Source organism: Hipposideros armiger, unplaced genomic scaffold, assembly GCF_001890085.2.
Source record: "Hipposideros armiger isolate ML-2016 unplaced genomic scaffold, ASM189008v1 scaffold_1050, whole genome shotgun sequence".
NCBI classification, from domain to species: Eukaryota; Metazoa; Chordata; class Mammalia; order Chiroptera; family Hipposideridae; genus Hipposideros; species Hipposideros armiger.
The window spans coordinates 30,872-53,347 of NW_017732400.1; the positions used below are offsets into that span (position 1 = coordinate 30,872).

Below are 22,476 nucleotides of genomic sequence, written 5' to 3' on the forward strand. Positions count from 1 at the left end.
CCGTCATCAGAAGTGTCTGGATGCTGATGGTAACCACTTTGAGCACCTCTTGTTATTGCAGAAGTCAAACATGACTTGTATTCATCTTTTGTTATCAGTATCAGAGTATACCGAGTATTACAATTTTAATAGATTTTTTTCCTTTCTTAAAATGTGTATCAGCCGGCCAAGTGGCCAAGTTGGTTAAGAGGGCAAGCTCTGAGCAACAGGGTTGCTGGTTCTATTCCCACATGGGCCAGTGAACTGCACCCAAGCTGAGCTGCTAACAGGTGGCAGGATGGCTCTGCAGGTGAGAGTACGTGCTCCTAACAACAAGGTTTCTGGTTCAACTCTCGCATGGGATGGTGGGCTATGCCCACCCACAACTGACAGGCGGCCGGTTGGCGACTGGACTTGGAGCTGAGCTAGCTACGCCCTCCACAACTAAGACTGAAGGACAACAACTTGGCTGTTTCCCTTACCCAGTTACTCAATACTGTTTCCCTTCCCAATTCCCCAATAAAATCTTAAACAAAAAACAAAAAAAAATGTCAAAGAATTGACTGCTTATGTTTTCTTCTAGGACTTTTATGGTTTGAGGTCTTACACTTAAGTCTTTAATCCATTTTGAGTTTATTTTGTTTGTGGTGTAAGAAAGTGGTTCAGTTTCATTCAGTTTCATTTTTTTGCATGTATGTGTCCAGTTTTACTAATACCATTTATTGAAGAAACTGTCTATTCTCCATTGCATATACTTGCCTCCTTTGTCATAGATTAATTGACCTTATAAGTGTGGGCTTATTTCTAGGCTCTCTCTTCTGTCCCATTGACCTATGTATCTGTTTTTATGCTAGTACCATTCTCTTTTGATTACTATAGCTTTGTAGTATAGTTTGAAACCAGGTAGGATGATATCCCCAGCTTTGTTGTTCTTTCTCAAGATCGCTTTGGTTATTTGGGGTCTTATGTGGATAAAGTTTATACATATAAACTTTAGGATTAATTGCTCTACTTCTGTGAAAAATGCCATTGATGTTTTGACAGGGACTGCATTAAATCTGTAGATTGCTTTGGGTAGTATGGAGTTGTTTTTTTAAATGGACATTTCTTTTTTAGTGTTTTTTTAAAAATTAGTTTCAGGTGTACAAAACAATGTAATAATTATACATTTCACCCCAAGTATGGACATTTTAATGATATGAATTCTTCCAACTCATGAGCATGGTACATCCTTTTATTTATGTATGTCTTAAATTTCTTTCATCAATGTGTTATAGTTTTCAGAGTACAGGTCTTTTACCTCCTTGGTTAAATTTATTCCTTGGTATTTTTTTTCTTTGGTGCAAATTGTAAATGGGATTGTTTTCTCAATTTCTCTTTCAGATAGTTTGTTAGTATTGTGTAGAAATGTAACTGATTTTTGTATATTGATTTTATATTCTTAAACTTTGCTGAATCTACTTATTCTAACTTTTTTTTGTGGGTTCTTTAGGGTTTTCTATATGTATAACATCATGTCATTTGCAAATAGAGACTGTTTACTTCTTCCTTTTAATTTGGATGCCTTTTATTTCTTGTTCTTCCCTAATTGCTCTAGCTTGGGCTTCCAGTACTACGTTGAATAAAAGTGGCAAGAGTAGGCATCCTTCTCTCCTTCCTAATATTAGATAAAAAGCTTTCAGCTTTTCTCCAGTGAGTATGATGTTACCTGTGGGTTTGTCATATATGGCCTTTATTATGTTGAGGTATATTCCCTCTATATGTGGTGCAATTTCTTCATTTGGGGAAACCTGGAAGAGACAAAGGCTTGAGGAATAAAAATAAGAGCTCAGTTTCATTCATGTTAATTTGAGATATTTATCAGAGATTTACTTCAGAGAGTTTATCTGATAAGCTATTGGATTCCTGAGCCTGAAACTTAGGGCAGAAGTTGAGGACAACAAGAGACATTTGGGGACCTTCATCAATTATGGATGATGGTATTTAAAGTCATGAGACATTGGTAATAAGTCTAAAGAAGAGTGTCAAATAATGGGCCCCAAAGCATTAGACTTTTAGGCTTCAGGAGGAGATGCCAGGAAAGGAGGGAAAAGTGAGTAGCCACTGAGATGGAAAGGAAACCTGGAGAGAGCAGTGTCCCTGAAGCAAACAAAGGGAGAAGGCAGTGACCATCTGTATCACCTGCTGCTGGGACAGTGATTAGGATAAGGACAGAGAACTGGCCCTAATCTGTTGACCTTTGGCAAGAGTGGATTCAGGCCACCAAGCATGATTGTAGTGGCTTAAGGATAGAATGGGAGCTGATGGTGTTGACAGGTACCTTGCTCCTATTAAGTGGTAGTGTTAGAAGCGAACCCAAATCTTGATTGTGGTGGTGGTGGTGGTGTAATGGGTGTATCATGTCAAAACTTATCAATGTGTAGACCTTGAAGTTTGTCAACTTATTGTATGTACATTTTATTATAAGTTATACCTCAGCAAAGCTTTTATTAAAAAAAAAAAGAGAGAGAGAGAGAGAGAAGAGGAAGAAGTGAATCCAAGCTCCGCCGTACAGTGATTTCTGTTTGTTAGGCTAGAGTTCCTCCTCGTTTACAACTCTAAACTCCAGGATTTTGTAACACATCTCAACACAAGACAGACAAGGCTTCTTCCTTAGTAGACGGACTGAGCCTTTCTGCCCGGAACCAGACGTAAAGGGCTGGTCGAAGGTAGCATCCATTTAAAAAAAGAAAAGGATGCCGCCACTCTTTTGTACTAATTGGAAATTAGTCATGCGGCGTCGCAGAGTCACCAAATGGGGCTCCCAGACAGTCATAAAAGCTCTGCCTACGCGCCGCTGGGAGCTGGCCCACCACGCCCCCACGGGGCCGCAGGCACGCCCCCGAGATCTTGGTGTGGTGCGCACGTGCGCGGCCCGGGGGCGGGGCCTGAGACGCCGGCCTGGAGATTCCGCCCCGCTTGGAGCCCCACGTCGCCGGAAGCGGAAATAGCAACCGGCGCCGTCAGAGTTGCCGTAACTGCCATCGCGATGCCGAAGGGGCCTAAGCAGCAGCTACCGGAGCCCGAGTGGATCGGGGACGGAGAGAGCACGAGCCCCGCAGGTGAGGCTCGTGGGCAGGGAGGGACTGAGAGGGGAAGAGAAGAGGCGAGAGAAAAGTGTGCGTGTGTTAGGAAAGGGTCAAGGAGGCGCAAGACTGACGGGGCCGCGCGGGGCTACTGCGCGTGCGTGCAATGGCGTTGCGGGGGCCGCGGAGTTGCCCGGCAGCAATGAGTTTGGGGTGGGGGTGAAAGAAAAGGTGCCCGGTTTTGCTTAGGAGCTAAGTGGAACTGGGCAAGAAATGTGGAAGAGCATATGGCACTGAGGGAGAGATGGGACAAATGAGAAAGTTTTCTTTTCTCTTTTGGACATTGTCCGCAACACCCTATGTTCTACATCCCGCAGAAATACTGGGGGTGCCAAAAAAAAATGTATACAAGTGGACACTTTGGTCAACCTTGCTCAGGCATTGTTTGCTGCCATGTGAAGTGTCTGGACACTGATGCAACCACTTTGAGCACCTCTTGTAATTGCAGAGGGCAAACGTGACTTGTATTCATCTTTTGTTATTGGTATATATTAAGTATTACAATTTTTATACAGTTTTCCTTTCTTAAAATGTGTATACATTTTTTTTTGCATCCTCTGTATATAATCTGTGCCTCGACCGCCCCGCCCCTCTGTTGCACGCGCGCACAAACACACACCCCTACACCTACTTCAGGAGCCCATGATCCCACCTATTTCTCAAGAGAAGATGACTCCTTCATGGGCTCTTTCCTAAGACACATCCGACTCACCTGGAGCAAGAGTAAAGATGCTGGGTGTTGGAAAGCGGGGGGTGGGGGGTGGGTTAAGGTTTACTTGAAAACAGTGAATGTTTGTTGAGCACTGTATATACTGTGCTTTGGGGAGGGTAGAAAAAAATATGAAGACATCCTCCCAGTCTTGAAGACACTTCAAGGGGGAGATAGAATGGACCCAAATAATTACAGTAGATAAAAAGTGACTAATTTTACAAGTATTTGTTGGATGCCTGCTGTATACTTGGTACTGTGCAGAGGAAATGGGGATGTAATGATATAAGATAAGCCTTGCTTTAAAGGGGCACCCAGTCTAGTGAAGGGGACAGAGCATTAATCAGACAGTGGTTGACAGAGTGTGATGAGTATGCTTGAGAATGCTACGGGGCTGAGAAGAGGGGCATCTATTCAAATAGGTAGGGTAGGAGTGTCAGCAAAGCCTCCCAGAAATATGTGATAAGCTGAGTTCATTCTTGAAGGATCTGTATGAGTTAGCAAGGGGGAGAGCATTCCAAGCAAAGAAGTGTGTCCAAGGCTAGTGATGTTGGTGAGCCTGGCTGGTTCCCACTGTTGGGTGACTAGTGCTAGGAAGATATGCAGAAGACAGGTAATGAAAGGCTTTATATGCTATTCTGGGGTGTTTAGGCCTAAGGACATTAAGAAGGAGGACCTGTTGAAGTGCATAAGGAATGATATGATCAGTTCACAGTGACAGCACTGGGCAGTGGAGAATGGCTTGAATTGGTGAGGGTTGGAGGATTGGAGGCAGGGAGGCCACTTAAGAGGTTCTTGCAGTGATCCAGTTGAGAAGTGGTAAGAGAGTAAGCCAAAACAGTGAAGACTAAAGGGTTATTAAGGAAGTGGCATTGACCAGAACTGGAAACTGACCAATGGAAGCGAGGAGAATTGGAGATGACATTCACTTAAGTAACTCAGTGGGGAGTAAGTAGACTATTAATTGAAAGCAGTAGGCCTGTAGGATGGGGAGTTGGAAGAGATAAGGTCAGCTTTTGAATGCCAAGTTGGAGCTTTCTGGGGAATTTCTAAGAGGAGATGGCAAGGAGAGAGCTTGTTTAGTGGCTGTGGAGAGAGATCTAGACTAAAAGTAAAGACAGGTGAGTGTCAGTGAAGTCTTGGATGCGAAGGAGTTCCCTGAAGAGTGTATGTAGATTGACGCATAGTGTGGACTACGCTTTTGAGACTCAGTGAAGATGGGATAGAAAACAGTGATTGGGGGAGGAGATTGTAAGGTTGAGGAAAGCGTTTTATTTAGCTTTGAAGTTGGGAGCAGCTTAAGTGATGTACTAAAGGGAAGGAGCCATTAGAGGAGGAGCGATGGAAGATACAGTACTTCAGCTACACTTAAGCCTTATCCTGTTCCTTGGTGATTGATTACACTTTCTCACAATTGAACCTGTACACAGTTCAGTCACAAGCATCAGAGTGAGATTTAAAGTTCAAAAGGGATTAAAGGAAGGGGAGATGGTGTGGTTGTGTTAGTCCTTGGAGAGAAACTAGAGTCTGGGATTTGTCACTGCTCAGTGTTGTCATGATGAGCTGCTCATGTCATTCCTTCTTATGCACTGCAATGGGTCCTCCTTAATATCTTTAGGATTAGACTTCTTGGAATATAAAGCCTTTCATTACTTCTCCTGTACATCTTTTCAGCTCTATCACACTAGTCACCCAACAGTGAGATCAGATTCTGAAATGTGTACTGGTCAGAGGGCCTAGATTAAGCAAAGACAGACAAAACCATGCAAGGAGCAGTGAAAAGCCAGTATCCAGAACACAGGTGTGGATAGGGGAACAGATACAGCAGAAAAGTGCAATGAGCACAATACCAACATGGGCCAGTGAAGCAACGTCCTCCACAACTAGACTGAAGAACAATAGGACAGCAACTTGTCATTTCCCCTTCCCAGATTCCCCAATAAAATGTTTTTTAAAAAAAAAAGGATACAAAGTAAATACTTAATTAAAAAAAATTTTTTTTCTAAGTAAGTGATTGCCGTGGATTACATGGAATTCTGGTCTGAGAAGTGCTTAATGTGGTAGATTGTAGAAAGCAACTGGGTTTTGTTTGGTTGGTGTTTTAGAGCTAAATGACTACAGGAGTGCTTTTGGATAGGATGGCATGGTTTGGAGGGGAATGTGATAGTGGATAGGCCTAGACATGAGGAGAAATCATGAAGCTGCTGATTGCCTCCCAGTCTGATGGTGGGAGGTAAACAGGGAGTTAGACATAGTACCCTGCTTCCAGGAAACCAGGACAGACAGTAGAGAGGAGCTGGAATATGTTCTGTCGGTAAACTTTTATTACTTCCCACTTTGCTCCCTGGGACCACAAGCTAACTGGTCTATCAGGTGGCTCTCTAGGATGAAAGACTGTGCTAAGTATAATACAGTGTGATGTGTGCTAGAATGTTGTGCGAGCATAGCAGGTGGAGCATAGACTCAGATGTTTATTTACTTTCCAAACAGCTCTATTTACATGGCCTGCAGGTTTCCCAAGCAACATATCCCAAACTGAACTTACCTTTCCCCCCATGGGTGGCAGGGTGGGGAGAGTGGACTTTCTCTTCCACTATATCTCGAGTTAATAATAGTACCAGTAGCCCAACTAATTTTGCCAGCTAAAAACATAGGTGTGATCTCTGACTACTCGGTCTTACTTTCTTCCCACCTCTACCTTCACCCTGTGAATTCTGCTTTCTCCCTCCCACTTACCCAGTAGACCCAGCCACCACTGTCTGTCCTGTGGGACAGTACAAATGTATAGGGAATGATAGTTGAACTAGAAAAATAGTAAAATAGGGTGGAGGCCATTCAGGGCTTTGTGGGGGGATCAGTCTGGTTTGAAATTTGCAGATAAGCATTCACAACGTCTGTTTAACCTTCTAGAGAAAGTGGTGAAGAAAGGGAAGAAGGACAAGAAGACCAAAAAGACGGTGAGAAAATGAGGTTGAGGATAACTGATCATGTTTCCAAGCAAAACGCGGCCATGTGAAGAAGGTGGGAGGTTTGACGGGGGAGGAAAGAGCTTGTCAAGAGAGGAAGCAGGGGGGCCGGCTGAGTGGCGCGATGGTTAAGAACTGGCTTGGGACACCAGAGGACCCCGGTTCGGATCCCACATATGAGGGCCAGTGACACTGCCCTCCACAGCTAAGATGCTGAACAACAGCTCAACCTGGAGCTGGGCTGCTGTGAGTCGCCGGCGACGGCGTAGGCTGCAGCCCCTGTGGCAGTGGGTTGCCATGGGCTACTGTGAGTGGCCAGCAGCCATCGTGAGCGGCCGTCCAGAAGCCGGCGACTGATGTGCCTCGCCCGGGAAGAGCGCAATTGTGGTGCCAACTTGGGCCAGTGAAGCAACATCCTCCACAACTAGACTGAAGAACAGAATGACAGCAACTTGTTTGTTCCCCTTCCCCCAATTCCCCAGCGCTGTTCCCATCCCTTAATTCCACAATAAAAATCTTTAAAAAAAAAAAAAGAGAGAGGAAGCAGGGTGAGGATGGGAGGGTGGGGTGGCAGGCCTGTGCATGACAGACTAGCTGGGTTCTGGTCTCAGCTGTGTTGACCTACATCTTAATTCTCCCTATAGTTCTTTGAAGAGCTGGCAGTAGAAGATAAACTCGCTGGGGAAGAGGAGAAGTTGTCCAAGGAGAAGGAGCAGCAGCAGCAGCAGCAGGTTTGAGCATTGGGCCCACCAATCCTGGGGGGCATCCAGGGTCCACCAACCCCTCTGCGGCCCACACTGGTTCACCCAGCTGATGGGGACTCTTGGAGGCAGAGGTCCCACAGGTGCCTGGGCCTCAGCCTCATTATCTCATCCTCTTTGCTTTCAGCAGCAAAAAAAGAAACGAGACACCCGAAAAGGCCGGCGGAAGAAGGATGTGGATGATGATGGAGATGAGAAAGAGCTTATGGAGCGTCTTAAGAAGCTCTCAGTGCCAGCCAGTGATGAGGAGGATGAGGGTAAATGAACTCCTGAGCTATGAAGAGTGAAGGCCTCGTTCCTTCATCTTTGAGTTGGCTTAGATTGAGGAGCCAGACATTGTAATTCTCTTTTTTTTTTAGATTTTTTTATTGGGGAATTGGGGGAGGGGAACAGTGTTGGGAAAGGGGAACAGCCAAGTTGTTCTCCTTCAATCTTAGTTGTGGAGGGCGCAGCTAGCTCAGCTCCAAGTCCAATCGCCATCCAGCAGCTCATAGCCACTAAGCTCAAGGTGCTGTGTTCAGTCTTAGTTGCGGGTGGGTGTAGCCACCATCCCACGCGGGAGTTGAGCCAGCAGCCTTGTTAATGCATACTCTATCCATTGAGCCATCCGGACAGCAGCTCAGCTCAAGGTGCCAAGTTCAATCTTAGTTGCGGGTGGGCATAGCCATCATCCCATGCAGAAGTCAAACCCGGCAGCCTTGTTGTTAAGAGTACATGCTGTATTCCCTGAGCCACCTGGGTGGGATCTCAGCTCAAGGTGCTGAGTTCAGTCTTTAGTGCGGGCAGGCGTAGCCCACCAGTAGAACAGTCAACCTTGTTGTTAAGGAGCATGTGCCCTCACCAGCTGAGCTGTCCTGCTACCTGTTGGCAGCTCACTGGCCCATGTGGGACTCGAACCGGCGACCCTGCTGCTCAGAGCTCACACTCTTAAGCTCTTAACCAACTGAGCCACTCGGCCGGCCCAGTAATTCTTTTTTAAAATTTATTGAGGAGGGCTGGCCGAGTGGCACGATAGTTAAGAACTGGATTGGGACGCCAGAGGGCCCCGGTTCGGATCCCACATATGAGGGCCAGTGACACTGCCCTCCACAGCTAAGATGCTGAACAACAGCTCAACCTGGAGCTGGGCTGCTGTGAGTCGCCGGCGACGGCGTAGGCTGCAGCCCCTGTGGCAGTGGGTTGCCATGGGCTACCGTGTGTGGCCAGCAGCCAGCGTGAGCGGCCAGCAGCCACAGTGAGCGGCCGTCCAGAAGCCGGCGACTGATCTGCCTCGCCCGGGAAGAGCGCAATGATGGTGCCAACTTGGGCCAGTGAAGCAACGTCCTCCACAACTGGTCTGAAGAACAAAACGACAGCAACTTGTCTGTTCCCTTTCCCCCAATTCCCCAATAAAAATATTTTAAAAAAAACAACAGTAAAATTTATTGGGGAATTGGGGGAGGGGAACAGAAAAGTTGCTGTCCTTTTGTTCTTCAGTCTAGTTGTGGAGGACGTCACTTCACTGGCCCATGTTGGTATTATCATTGCGCTCTTCCTGGGTGACGCAGTCGCTTGCCGGCCATTTGGATGGCACTCACGGCAGCTCACACCAGCTGCTGGCTGTTCGCGCTGGCTACCAGCCGCTCACGATAACTCACAGCAGCCCACTGCAGCAGGGGCTGCAGCCTACGCCATCGACTCACGGCAGCCCAGCTCCAGGTCAAGCTGTTGTTCACCATCTTAGCTGTAGAGGGTGCAGCGTCACTGGCACTCATGTGGGATCTGAACCAGGGCCCTGCTGCTCAAAGCTGGCATCCCAAGCTAACTCTTAATCAACGAGCCACTCGGCCAGCCCAGTAATTCTCTTTCTTGCCTCATCTTTTTTCCTTGTCATTTCAGTGCCTGCCCCGATACCCCGAGGAGGGAAGAAAACCAAGGTAAGCCATCTGCATTGGTAACCAGAGAACTCAGGGGCTTAACCATGACCATCCCACTGACTTCTCTGGCCCTTTTAATTTCCAGGGTGGTAACGTTTTTGCAGCCCTAATTCAGGATCAGAGTGAAGAAGAGGAGGAGGAAGAAAAACACCCTCCTAAGCCTGCCAAGCCAGAGAAGAATAGGCTCAATAAGGTGAGAATCGGATCAGTAGGCTGTGCCGGGTATTCCTGCCCCATGTAGTGCCTTCCCGCCGTGGTGTGGTAATGCCCTGGCTTGTCTTCCTGCTTTTCAGCTAGCTTTTCTAGGCTTGTTTTGCTTATACTATCAAAATCAGCCTTTTAAAATACTCCTTTCATCACTTGGAAATCTGCAGTGATTTTGTTGCTTTCAAACAAGTCTAAAACAAAGGCCTCAGGTCTTTGCTCTTGCACTTGGACCCTGTGCATTGTTACCTGGGACTCGCCCATGCGAACCTTTCAGACCAGCCTGATCACATCTGGTATTGAGTGGACTATGTCTATGTTAAAGCCTTTGTTCTCTATGCTCTGTCCTCCATCTTTCTAGAACGCCTTCCCCAAGCCCACGTCCATTACCTCTTCTCAAGATGCGCCTTCTAAAGGAAGCCCTCCAGTGCTGGTGCCATTCACCCATGTAGCTCACTTGTCTGACTCACAGGCCCTTTTCTTTATAAATATTCTGTACTTTTCTCTTTACTATCTAGCCTCAAGGTGGAGGGTAGGGTTTTTCTGGGTCTTATTTTCTTCCTAGCACCACTCAGTATAGTTAACCCCTAGTCCTGGACTCCCTGGAAACGCTTGTTAAACAACAAGATAGCAAATTAATTTGTGTTTGTATATATGTGTGTCCTGTCCAGGCTGTATCTGAAGAACAACAGCCGGGGCTCAAGGGCAAAAAGGGAAAGGAAGAGAAGTCAAAGGAGAAGGCCAAGGTGAGGGAGTAATTGGCAGGAGGAGGTGCTGGGTCTCAGGGATTTGGGCATTTCATCAGACCTGCTGTCTTTTCCGTTAGCCTCAAAATAAATTTGCTGCTCTGGACAATGAAGAGGAAGAGGATGAAGAAGAAATAACAAAAGAAAAGGAGCCACCCAAGCAAGGGAAGGAGAATGCCAAGAATGCAGAGCAGGTATATATTTTGGTGTTAGGGAAGGGGGGCTAGGATCTGGGGGTGCTGTTACTGTCCAGAGCAGGAGTCGGCAAACTTCTGTAAAGGAATTAGCACATAGTGAATATTTTTGGCTTTGCAGGACACACATTACCTCTGACACATATTCTTCTTCCTTTTTTTTTAAACAACTCGTTGGAAATGTAAAACCTTTCTTAGCTCACGGGCCATGTAAAAACAGATGTTGGGTCAGATTGGGCCCATGGGCCAATTTTCAGAGTGGAAAGGACCTGGCTTTGCTATTTACTGGCTCTGTGTGGCCTTGAGTACATCCTTCCACCTCCATGGTTCTCAATTATCTCATTTGTATGACATGAGGGAGTCTAGCAGCCTCTAAGTTTCCCTATACCTCTAGTACTTTCCCATCCTGTTATGGGTTTCTCAGTGGCTGTGTGTTAGGGCTGCCAGACCTTTTCTTTGCATGTTACTGTGTAAGCTACAGAAACACTGGATGCATGAGGAGAACGACCCATTACATTTATTCCGTCCTCAGTTACATTGCATTGGTAGTTTTATTTACAGGTAACACATACATACGTAACTTGATATATACACTGCATACATACATAACTCCTGCCATCTGTCTTGTATCATCATTCTTGGTGGCAGAAATGGATAAAGGACTGCAAGGAGACCAGGGGTGGGTATGAGAATGAGAAGATTCACCAGGATACATGTCAAGACTCTAGGGGACAAGGAAAGAGCTGACTGTGGAACTAGAGTGGATGACATGAATTCTGTGTTCTTTCACTTTTTACCATCCCCTCATTCTCACAGGGTTCAGAGGAAGGAGAAGAGGAGGAAGAAGCAGGGGAGGCTAAGGCCAATGATCCCTATGCTCACCTTAGCAAAAAGGAGAAAAAAAAGCTGAAGAAACAGGTAAGGCCTTGGGTTCTTAGTGGTCAGAGGAGGAGAAATTTATTTTTATGCTTTAACTATGGGACATGTGAATTGGCGGACAAGTAAAACAGAGTACAGACAGAATGGTGCTCTGTGAACCTTGTCTCGGTGTCCGATGACAGGAAACTGGAAGACAGTGGTTCTCCTTCCTTTTCAGATGGAGTATGAGCGCCAGGTGGCTTCATTAAAAGCAGCCAGTGCTGCTGAGAATGACTTCTCTGTGTCACAAGCAGAGATGTCCTCCCGCCAGGCTATGCTAGAAAATGCCTCTGACATCAAGGTGAGGTCTGAGGGGGTTTCTCCCACCCAGCTGCCCTGGGAAGAACCAGTTCTCACCTTTCCCTCTGGCCATGGCAACCAAGAAGGGGGCTTCGTCCACCGATAAGAAAGCTTGGAGGTGTTTTTTTGTTTGTTTGTTTTTAGCTGAGTCATCCTACCACATGTTGGCAGCTCAGCTTGGGCCGGACTCGAACCGCTGTTGCTCAGAGCTCAAACCCTTGAGCGAGCTCTTAACCAACTGAGCCACTCGGCCGGCCCTCTTGGAGGTGTTTTTTATGCCTTGAGTTCTGCCAGCTTGAGCGAGAAGATAAGAAAAGCAAAAGTATAGGGGTCCACCCTGGAAGGAAATAGGGTGGGACAGGCTGGACTGGCTTGGATTTGGGAGACCCCGTTAGGTAGTGGACAGGGACATGGACAGGCAGAGCAGGGCATAATGCCGGCAGTCTTGGCTTGTCAGGCTTCCTGGCAGGGAGAAAGCTGCAGCTCTCTGTGAAAGGGAGAGTTCTCATGTTCCCATCCTTCCCTTTGCCATGCTTCCCTGATGACTGCAGCTGGAGAAGTTCAGCATCTCAGCCCATGGCAAGGAGTTATTTGTCAACGCGGACCTGTACATTGTGGCCGGCCGCCGCTATGGGCTAGTGGGACCCAACGGGTGAGGAGGAGGGGCTGGAGGTATGGGGCGCGGGACGGAAGGGAAAGGAGAGATTTCACAGTGGTGGCCTGGCCCTGATGGCTCTCGTTCCCAGCAAGGGCAAGACTACGCTCCTTAAGCACATTGCCAACCGAGCGCTGAGCATCCCCCCCAACATCGACGTGTTGCTGTGTGAGCAGGGTGAGGCCCATGGTGGGGAAAGGGTGTGAGGGGAGGGTTGTTGGGGGACCGACCAAGAAGAGAAGAAACTGCTGGTGGAGCTGTGAAGGTTACGTGGGGACACTGGGGACCGGGAAGTGAATGCTAAAGAAGGGGAGAGGAATAATGGACTGTGGGATGTTTACTTTGAGCAGAAGTGGAGCTGAGGGAAGGCGGAACAGGTCCTTAGCCCTCAGGGTTGCCTGACTGTTGTCCCCCTGCCCCCCAGAGGTGGTAGCAGACGAAACACCAGCAGTGCAGGCTGTTCTTCGAGCCGACACCAAGCGAGTAAAGCTGTTGGAAGAGGAGCGACAGCTCCAAGGACAGCTGGAGCAGGGGGATGACACAGCTGCTGAGAGGCTAGAGAAGGTAGAGGAGATGGCGCAGGGGACACGGGCTACACTTGGGGCTTCCTGCAACCTCTGGACACGTGTCCTCTTCTCCCTCCTCCCAGGTATATGAAGAATTGCGGGCGACTGGGGCAGCTGCTGCAGAGGCCAAAGCCCGGCGGATCTTGGCCGGTCTGGGCTTTGACCCTGAGATGCAGAACCGGCCCACACAGAAGTTCTCAGGAGGCTGGCGAATGCGTGTGTCCCTGGCCAGGTGGGCTGCCCACCTCACCACTCTCCCAGCCCAAACCACCAGGTCCCTTCTGTCCATTCTTCCAAGGCCAGCAGGGAGGAGGTTCAAGGCTAATTTGTCTCTCCCTTCCTGTCTGCGTTGTCAGGCCTCAGGTCTTTTTTTCTCCATTTCTCTCCCCTCCTGGTGTATATCCTCGCCGATGTCCCACACAGGAAATTCTCTAAGGAGAGATTGGGAAGTGTTCATGGTCATAGGCTGCATCTCCCGGAAGCTTTTCTGGGGTTCTCTGAGCAGGGACCTTCCTCCCTCTGACCCTGCACTTTGCTGCCCAACCCTCTAGGGCACTGTTCATGGAGCCCACATTGCTGATGTTGGATGAGCCCACTAACCACTTGGACCTCAACGCTGTCATCTGGCTCAATAAGTGAGTTGTCTTTGATTAGTCTGCATCACTGGTTCCCATTCTCCATTCTGCCCTGGATAGCCGTCCCTCTTTTCCTCCCTGCCCCCGTAGTCAGACTGTCTCCTTTCCCTGACGTACCCTAACTTGACGGCTGTGACATTTCCACACTCTTCTCTAAAACCCAGCTATCTCCAGGGCTGGCGGAAGACGTTGCTCATTGTGTCCCATGACCAGGGCTTCCTGGATGACGTCTGCACCGATATCATCCATCTTGATGCCCAGCGGCTCCATTACTATAGGGGCAATTACAGTAAGAAGGATCATCCGTGGGTGGGAGAGGTGGGGCCATAGGGACTCAATGATAAGCTAGATTTTTCTGGAATCAGACAGTGATGCCCATCCCCATCCTCCCCAGTCCTGATTGTCCCTCTCTGCCAGGGAGAGGGTCACCCATTGATGCCTGTCCTCTTCTGTCCCAGTGACCTTCAAGAAGATGTACCAGCAGAAGCAGAAAGAACTGCTGAAGCAGTATGAGAAGCAGGAGAAAAAGCTAAAGGAGCTGAAGGCGGGTGGCAAGTCCACCAAGCAGGCGGTGAGCACTTGGGGTCTTCCTGGGATGAGGTGGTCTACTCAGGAGGAAGAGCTGGCTCGGTGACACCAACCTGCATTTCAGGGAGTGCTGCGAAGGTGTGGGTTTCTTCCTTTCCCCTTTCTCTGCAGGAAAAGCAAACAAAGGAAGCCCTGACTCGAAAGCAGCAGAAGTGCCGCCGGAAGAACCAGGATGAGGAGTCGCAGGAGGCCCCTGAGCTGCTGAAGCGGCCCCGGGAGTACACTGTGCGCTTCACATTCCCCAACCCGCCGCCGCTCAGTCCGCCCGTGCTGGGTCTGCACGGTGAGCACTGCAGCCCCAGCAGGGCACCTGCTCCTGTTCTCCCAGGCCAGGGTAACCGGGGAGCGGAACCTTGGGGGTAGCTCTGAACATAAAAGAAACGGCTGCTTTTCCTGGTGCTCAGGTGTCACGTTTGGCTATGAGGGGCAGAAAGCACTCTTTAAGAATCTGGATTTTGGCATCGACATGGACTCAAGAAGTGAGTTGGTGTTGGGTGGCACAGGGATGTGGAGCAGGAGCCACAGGAGCGTTTCTGGGGACCTCTTTGACCCTCTGTCTTGCTACCTGCAGTCTGCATCGTGGGCCCTAACGGCGTGGGGAAAAGCACCCTGCTCCTGCTGCTGACAGGCAAGCTGACACCGGTAAGTCCTGAGCCAGGAGGGGAGGACTGACAGCAGTGCGTGGGAAGTGGAAACGCCGTGGTACACCTGAGGCCAGAACTGGGCCCTCCACAGGGGGCCGCTAAAGACAACTCCTCACGGAGGGCTCCTTTCCCTAAGGTGCTGGAGAACAGTTTAGATCAGGTCAGCGAGGAGATCTAGAGAAGAGGGGGCCACATTGCTGTACCCCCATGTGTGTTTTGGTTTTGGTTATGCAAGAAATACTTGTTCATTGTAGGATGATTTGAAATTGCATAAGCCAAATAAAAATCCAGAGATAACCAGAACTAATTTTGGTGGATAGCTTTTGCCTTTTTTCCTTTGCAAATGTGCATATCCTTTTTTTTAAACAAAAATGGGCCATCACATGAATTGTTCTGTAGTCAGCTTTTTCCAGATAATATACATCACACATTTTCTGTGCCGATAATTATATGTGTACATTTATTTACATGGATCTATTACCATAGTTTATTTGATGTCAGTCATTTTAGATTATTTCTGATTTTTCACTAAAAGACATTACTATAGTAAATATTCTTATTGTACATCTTTATGAATTTAGTCTTCTCTTAGGATAAATCCCCTAGAACTGCTTTTAGGGCTTCGGCAGTATGTTGCCATATAATGCTTTAGATAGGTTGTAGCCATCTGTACGCCCTCCAGGAAAGTGTTGAGAGGGCCCTTTTCCTCAACCACAGAGCAGATCTTTAGAAAGATGCTGTTAGATCCTCCCGCCAACTGTCCCTAATTCCCATCTGGGGCCTGAGAATGTGCCGACAGTGAGTCTCGCTGGATGGGAAGGGTGTTCTTGGTTATGGTCAGTCCCCTCCTGATTCTGGATCAGTGCTTCTGTCCCCCTTCTTTATCCTTCTCTTACTCCCTTCTGCCCCGTCCTCTGACTTCCCAGTGTGCCCTTGTCACATGAGGAGAAACATCCTGTTCCCTTTCACACTCACCTGCCCCAGCCCCATTCTGGCATTCGTCTGCCCCTCGGAGAGGTTGGGGTGTGGACCCGCGGCACCTTTCCCTCCCTGACCACATGCTCTTTTCTTGCAGACTCGTGGGGAAATGAGAAAGAACCACCGGCTGGTGAGTTGGCTTTGATAATTGGGGAATAGGAATGGGCAGAGGGAGTGTGACTCACCGACCACCTCTGTCTCTCCCGGGGTAGAAAATCGGCTTCTTCAACCAGCAGTACGCGGAGCAGCTGCACATGGAGGAAACGGCCACTGAGTACCTGCAGCAGGCCTTCAATCTGCCCTACCAGGACGCCCGGAAGTGCCTGGGACGCTTCGGCCTAGAGAGCCATGCCCACACCATCCAAATCTGCAAGCTCTCCGGTACACTGGGCTGGGGAAGCTGTTCTGGTCCTCAGTATTTATCCCTGCGACCTCCTGGAGGCGGGAAGGAAGGGAGCCAGGGCGTGGGGGGGCCTCCGCACACGTGCGCACGTTTTGAGTTTGCCTGCAGAAATGTAAGGCAACCAGCGACAGGCGTGATGGGCCTCCTTTTCCTCTGCCACAGGTGGGCAGAAAGCCCGAGTTGTGTTTGCAGAGCTGGCCTGTCGGGAGCCCGATGTGCTCATCTTGGTGAGTGAGGTGGGCTGTGGGAGGGGGTAAGTTACAGATAGGTAGGAGTGGTCGCACTTAGTCACAGAATGTCGCCGTCTCCACAGGACGAGCCCACCAATAACTTGGACATTGAGTCGATCGATGCCCTGGGGGAGGCCATCAACGAGTACAAGGGCGGTGAGTCAGCTTAGAATGTGCCCCTGTCCTCTTTCCCTTGGGGGCCAGGCCGTAGGTCCTTTGGCGGGGCCTCCCTTCTTTGATGTTCTGATTTCCTGCTCCCTTCTGCCCACCCTCATTCTAACCGTCTTTCTGCAAAGCTGTGATCGTTGTCAGCCATGATGCCCGGCTCATCACAGAAACCAACTGCCAGCTGTGGGTGGTGGAGGAGCAAAGTGTGAGCCAAATCGATGGAGACTTCGAGGACTACAAGCGGGAGGTGTTGGAGGCCCTGGGGGAAGTCATAGTCAACCGCCCCCGAGAGTGATCGTCCCTCCCTGGAAGTCTCCCGGAAGACCAGCTCGTGTGGCCTAGATGTCCCCTCTCTCCACCCAGCAGCCTGCGTCTGTCTGAAGCTGACCCAGCACAGGAAGGCGGGGCGTGGTCCTGACGTGACTAGGAGACCACTTTGATTGTTTCTTTTCCTCTGAAAGACTTTTCTGCTCGCTTTTCTTCAGCTAAGCTGGCCTGTGTATGACATCCCTCTGTGCAGGCAGAGGTGACCTTCCTTACTGTGGGGTTCCATTTAGCCAGACGTACGTGGCCAGTTGTCTCAAGACTTCATTAGTCTGCAGCCTGCCTCTGATCCACCTTAAAGCTTTGGGCTTAGCGGCTCCCGGTCTTTGGTGCCGCTAGTTTTTGGTGGATTTCACGCTGACTTCATGAGAACAGCTGGTCAGCTCAGAGCTGGGGGAGAGGTCTGAGGCCGGTGCTGCTCCCCGGGACTTGGTGCCTGCGGTTTCTGGTCTGGGTGGGGACTTGGGGGCAGGAAAGGGATGCTGCTGAACTTGACTTTTCCCTTTACAAGGAGAGGAAATAAAGGAAAGGAGTTGCTGCCGCCTTGTCACTGGAGATTCATGGGAGCTGGAACTGTTCTCTCTTGGTTTGATTTATTCGGTTTTCTAGCAGCATTTGGTATCCTCTCTTCCCACTGATACTGATGGTTCTAACTTGCAGTCTTACTGTACTTTAGATAGTGCTTGCTGTCTGAGGAGCCTCCCTTCCCCCAGCCCTTTAGACAAGGAGAAGGGAAAGTGATTCATCCCTTCCGTCTGGGACACTGGTCTCTCACTGTCCCAAGTTCTGCGCTCTGGTCTGAGACCAGAGTGCCGATCCTCTCAAAAGTAATAGTCAGCTGACATGTACAGTACTATGAGGTGTACAAGAAGGGAAAAGACAAGTCTGCATTCATGAATAGTTAGAGAAGACTTAGGAAATAAGACACCAGCATACCGTGTGATAGGATTAATTGCCACTGTGTGGTTCTCTAGATTCTAAGTTGTCACATGCTATAGAAGGGAAAGATTATCTGGAACCTGATTATTTGGCAGGTTCACTTGAGGGTGGACCTTGAAAAAGAATAAGGATTTGAATAATGAGAGAACAGCCATTTTTGGAGCCTAGCAAAAGAGCAGATCTAAGGTTTAGAAGGAAGAAAAATCTGGGCGTTAAATAATGAGAACATGGCAGTTATGTGCCCACTTTTAGGGTTAGATTGGAGAGGTGGATTTGGAAAGTAAAATGCAAGGGGCAAGTGGTTGGTGCTGATTTTAGGTAGTGATGGGTGAGGTGAACTATGGGACTTATAAGGGGGACCCCCTAACTTCTGTGGGGATGAGGTAGTAAGTCCTGAACTAGAGTGAGGGATGGAAAGGGAAAGACCCAGGTGTGGGGGTTGGAGACAGAAGACAGTGATCAGGTGTGTCCAGTTCCAGGGGAACTATGAAGAACTGTACGGTTAAGACCAAGTTTGGAAATCTAATTTGGGGAAATTATTTTCTGGCCAAGTGAATGAGTAATACTGGACCTCAATCAAGTGCAAGGTTTATACTGGAAGTGAAAGTTTGGTATGGAGGTAGTTGTAGAGGTGCCATAGGGGACATCTCCAACTTAGAGATAAAGCACCCCTCTCAACATAATTTGAGGGGAAAAAAATCAGGGCCTTGTGCCACACACCGAGTAAGACATTACATGTAATTTCCACAATTCTGTGAAGTATCAGAACAGTGGAAGCCAGGCTTCATGTTCACTTACTAATGGTGTGACTTTGGACAAGCTACTGAGCCTCTTGGTACCTGTTTCCTCATTTGTAAAATGAAGGTGATAAAAAGAACCTACCTCACAAGTTGATTAAGGAATTCGATACGCAATTGTTTGTAAAGTGCTTTCAATTTTTTTACTTTTGTTACATATATTTCATGTTGAATGCTACACTTAAAATTTTCATCTCATTGGTCTAGATGAGATGATACATAAAATATGCAGGAACGTTATTTATAAAATGAACACCAAATTCTGCATTTCAAATTTTTGATCACTAATTTCACTGCAGGTACTTCAGATGCTCCAAAATAACTTCTTTCCATCGGCAGAAGTTTCATTTCCTCCATCAATATGCTTAGTATGTAATGGGATTAATAATGGACCTAAATGAGGGCAAAAGGATGCCCCTCCAAAAAACGACAACATGGGCATGGGACACAGAAAAAAATACCGTAACTTGTAGTGTATAATACGCTCCCATGTATAATGTGCACCCATATTTTTGGCCCAAACTTCCAGGGGAAAAAAATCTTTTGTTTTAATTCAAATCTTTATTTGTTTACATTTAGGTATTTGTTTGTTGTCTTTTTTTAAAAGATTTTATTGGGGAATTGGGGGAGGGAACAGCATTGGGAATTGGGAGAGGGAACAGACAAGTTGCTGTCCTTTTGTTTTTCAGTCTAGTTGTTGAGGACGTCACTTCACTGGCCCATGTTGGTATTATCATTACACTGTTCCCTGGGTGAGGCAGTCGCTCACCAGCCATTGGAGGGCCGCTCACGAAAGCTCACGCCCGCTGCCAGCCAGCCCCACTGCAGCCTATGCTGTCGCCGGCGACTAACGGCAGCCCAGCTCCAGGTCGAGCTGTTTTTGTTCACCATCTTAGCTGTAGAGGGCGCAGCGTCACTGGCCCTCATGTGGGATCCGAACCGGGGCCCTGCTGCTCAGAGCTGGCGTCCCAAGGCAACTCCTAACCAACACGCCACTCGGCCGGCCCTGTTTTTTGTATTTCATGAAGGAATTTTAGCATTTATTTTTCAACATAATATGGTACAAGAAATTTTATGTACCGGTAACAAATTTATGATATTTACGCATCATATAATGCCAAGAACTCTTCATTGTTGCAAGTTCTTTATAAGTTCAACAAAAGCAATTATCGTATTCCAGGGTATTATTTTGCATACAGATATTGTTTTCTAGAGTTAACACTTTTAATTCATAAGCATAAATAAAGAAAAACATTTATATAGATACGGAATTAGTACTACCCATGTATAATGTGCATCCTTACTTTTTCCTCACAAATTTGGACAAAAAAGTGTGCATCATACACTGCAAAATATGGTAACATATTTACATTGTATAAGTAGTATGTGGGTAACCCAAAGCCTGAAAAATGGAACTTCATTAACAGAATAAGTTTTTATTCGTGAACTAGCTTTTAGTACCTACAAACTGCACTAAAGATAAGCAGCATAGAAATGTTTTCATTTTAAAGTAATGATTCTTCTGCACACCTTCCCTAATGAGGAAACAGACTCAGAAGACACTCACCTGCCCTTTGTCACCCAGCCTGTAGGGGGGCAGTCCTGGGATGATGGCCCTCATTTATCTGACTCCTGTGTCCTGTAGAATGGACAAGATGACCACAGCAAAGTCCTAGAGGGGTGTGAGCCAGGATAGAACTGTTAGGACTGCACAAGAAGCGTTTTAGGGAAGACTTGTCAGTGGAAAACAGGACAGCCCTGTGGACATACAGAGGTCAGGAGGCTGGGAATGTAAGAAGTTGCCCTGTGGCCAGTGCTGAATGTAGCAATGGAGACAGGCTGGCTGTTCTAGGCAGTGGCTGTCTGTCGCAGCAGCACCACCGGGGGTCTTAGAAGCAGGGATAGGAGCTGAGTGGTGCCTTTGGAGCATGTCAGGAAACCTGGTGCTAGGAGAAGGTGGGGGTGGGGGGAGTCACCTTTAGATGGACCCATGAGGGGAGCCTTCTTGGAGGAAGTAACATTGAAGCCAAAGCCTGAAGGTGGCGAAGGAAGCAAGCAGATGACAGAGAACGTATAAAGTTCAAATGGTATTTTGTATGTGGGGGTTGGGGGGATGGAAGCAGAAAGAAACAGACCAACTGAAACAGCAGGGGTGGGTGTGGGTGGGGGAGGGCTGGAGAAGAGCCTGCGGGGCTTCAGGAAGCAACACAAATCAATCGGTCAGTGGGTATGGTGAAACATGAGATGCTCACCCTCTCTCCCTGCCCCACCAAGGAAAAATTTTAAAGTAACAGGTTACTTTGGATTTTCATGGAGAATTTGAAAGAAAAATGGCTGGACTCAAAATTAAAATAGAAAAAACTTTAAGCTCTCTTTAATGGTTCTTGTGGCCTGTTGCTGGAGACAAAAGGAAGGTTTGAAAAGCAGGCAACAGATGGAACCTGGAGGAAAGAAACACAAGTTAAAGAATGACCCACTAAGTTAACATGTTTATTCACTTTTTTCACTTGAGCTGTGTATTTCACCTCTGACCTTGGCCTTGAGATTGCACCTTTTCTTAGGTCCTCTCCTAAGTGCACAGAGCTACAGCAGGCTTACTGAAGCCCCTACTGAGACTAGGCAAGGGACTAGAAAATCTGCTCACTGGCCTTACTAAACGTAAACGAGGCCTGTGAAATTTAGGAAGTTGTCGCCCTCATGTGGCCAATCTTGGAACTAACAGCCAAGAAATGGGGTGTAGGGCAGTGACGTCAGTGTTTTCCAGATCGCAATGGAGAACTTGTTAGAAATGTACAATCTCAGGATCCATCCCAAACATACTGAATCAGGAAATTGGCTGGACCTGGCCCGCAATCTATCTTTTAACAGATGATTCTGATGAACGCTGAGGTAGAAAGCCACTATTCTCAACCCACACCCCAATATCCCCATCTTCCCTCTCCTCCCAAAATGTAATAATATACTCCTATTTTCTAGTTTCAAGAATAGCAAAACTTCCTATTTAAAGTTAATCCTACTCCTCCATTTCTATTCTCCGAAACCTCCTGTCTTCCCAGGAATCTTACTCTATCAACTAGGCCTTCAATTTAATACCTGTCCTTAAGAACTGAAAACAACCTGGACCCTCCATCTCCTAGCTGCAGGCCTCTTCCTCTGACTGCAGAGCTCCTGTTTGGAGAGCAGTCTGCACTGGACCTTTTCTTGCTTCCCACTTTCTCCCCTGGAACTGGCCCTGAGGAGCTGCCGTCTTTTCTCTGCTCCTGGGCTTTCCTTTCAGTGCTCTCCCTGTGCCTCTCTCACCCACCCCCACGTACACTCCTTCCCTGGCAGGTCCTACTGCAGCGGTTCTCAACCTTCCTAATGCCGCGACCCCTTATTACAGTTCCTCATGTTGTGGTGAACCCCAACCATAAAATTATTTTCGTTGCTACTCTAGAACTGTAATTTTGCTGTTATGAATCGTAAATATCTTTTTGTTTTCCGATGGTCTTAGGCGACCCCTGTGAAAGGGTCGTTCGACCCCCAAAGGGGTCACGACCCACAGGTTGAGAACCGCTGTCTACTGAGTTGGTGTGCCCTCACCCTCTGCAGGCCCGGCAACCTGCGCTGCATCCATGGTGATTTAGAGTATTCCACCTCACCAGTCTCTGACTTAATACCAACACTGTGACTTTCAAGTACAAGTTAGCTCCACTCAAGGATCTAAAAACATTTCACAAAGGTTTGTATGT

At 47.9% G+C, this 22,476-nt stretch overlaps 1 protein-coding gene across 2 annotated transcripts; it reads left to right on the forward strand.

Moving 5' to 3' along the window:
- Positions 1-2,948: 2,948 nt before the first annotated feature.
- Positions 2,949-17,552, forward strand: ABCF1 (ATP binding cassette subfamily F member 1). 2 transcript variants are annotated; one of them, XM_019631864.1, is made up of 25 exons: positions 2,949-3,080; positions 6,724-6,770; positions 7,424-7,510; positions 7,671-7,797; positions 9,419-9,456; positions 9,542-9,649; positions 10,332-10,406; positions 10,487-10,600; positions 11,417-11,518; positions 11,697-11,819; positions 12,370-12,470; positions 12,565-12,650; positions 12,898-13,037; positions 13,123-13,271; positions 13,591-13,674; positions 13,839-13,963; positions 14,133-14,245; positions 14,374-14,545; positions 14,667-14,741; positions 14,834-14,904; positions 15,982-16,014; positions 16,097-16,265; positions 16,450-16,514; positions 16,601-16,673; positions 16,814-17,552. In XM_019631864.1, the coding sequence occupies exons 1-25, from the start codon at positions 3,008-3,010 to the stop codon at positions 16,978-16,980; spliced, it is 2,517 nt and encodes an 838-aa protein (XP_019487409.1). In that variant the 5' UTR covers positions 2,949-3,007; the 3' UTR covers positions 16,981-17,552. The 2 variants fall into 2 exon arrangements, with proteins under 2 accessions (XP_019487409.1, XP_019487407.1); XM_019631862.1 differs by having other exon boundaries at positions 2,950-3,080; positions 7,668-7,797.
- Positions 17,553-22,476: the final 4,924 nt, after the last annotated feature.

What these genes read in the sequence shown, in the direction of transcription:
- ABCF1 (XM_019631862.1), top strand. Translation starts at nt 3,008, where the DNA reads ATGCCGAAGGGGCCTAAGCAGCAGCTACCGGAGCCCGAGTGGATCGGG. An exon ending in GGGCTAGTGGGACCCAACGG is followed by an intron (nt 12,471 to 12,564) that starts GTGAGGAGGAGG and finishes TCTCGTTCCCAG; the next exon opens with CAAGGGCAAGACTACGCTCC. An exon ending in TGACAGGCAAGCTGACACCG is followed by an intron (nt 14,905 to 15,981) that starts GTAAGTCCTGAG and finishes CTTTTCTTGCAG; the next exon opens with ACTCGTGGGGAAATGAGAAA.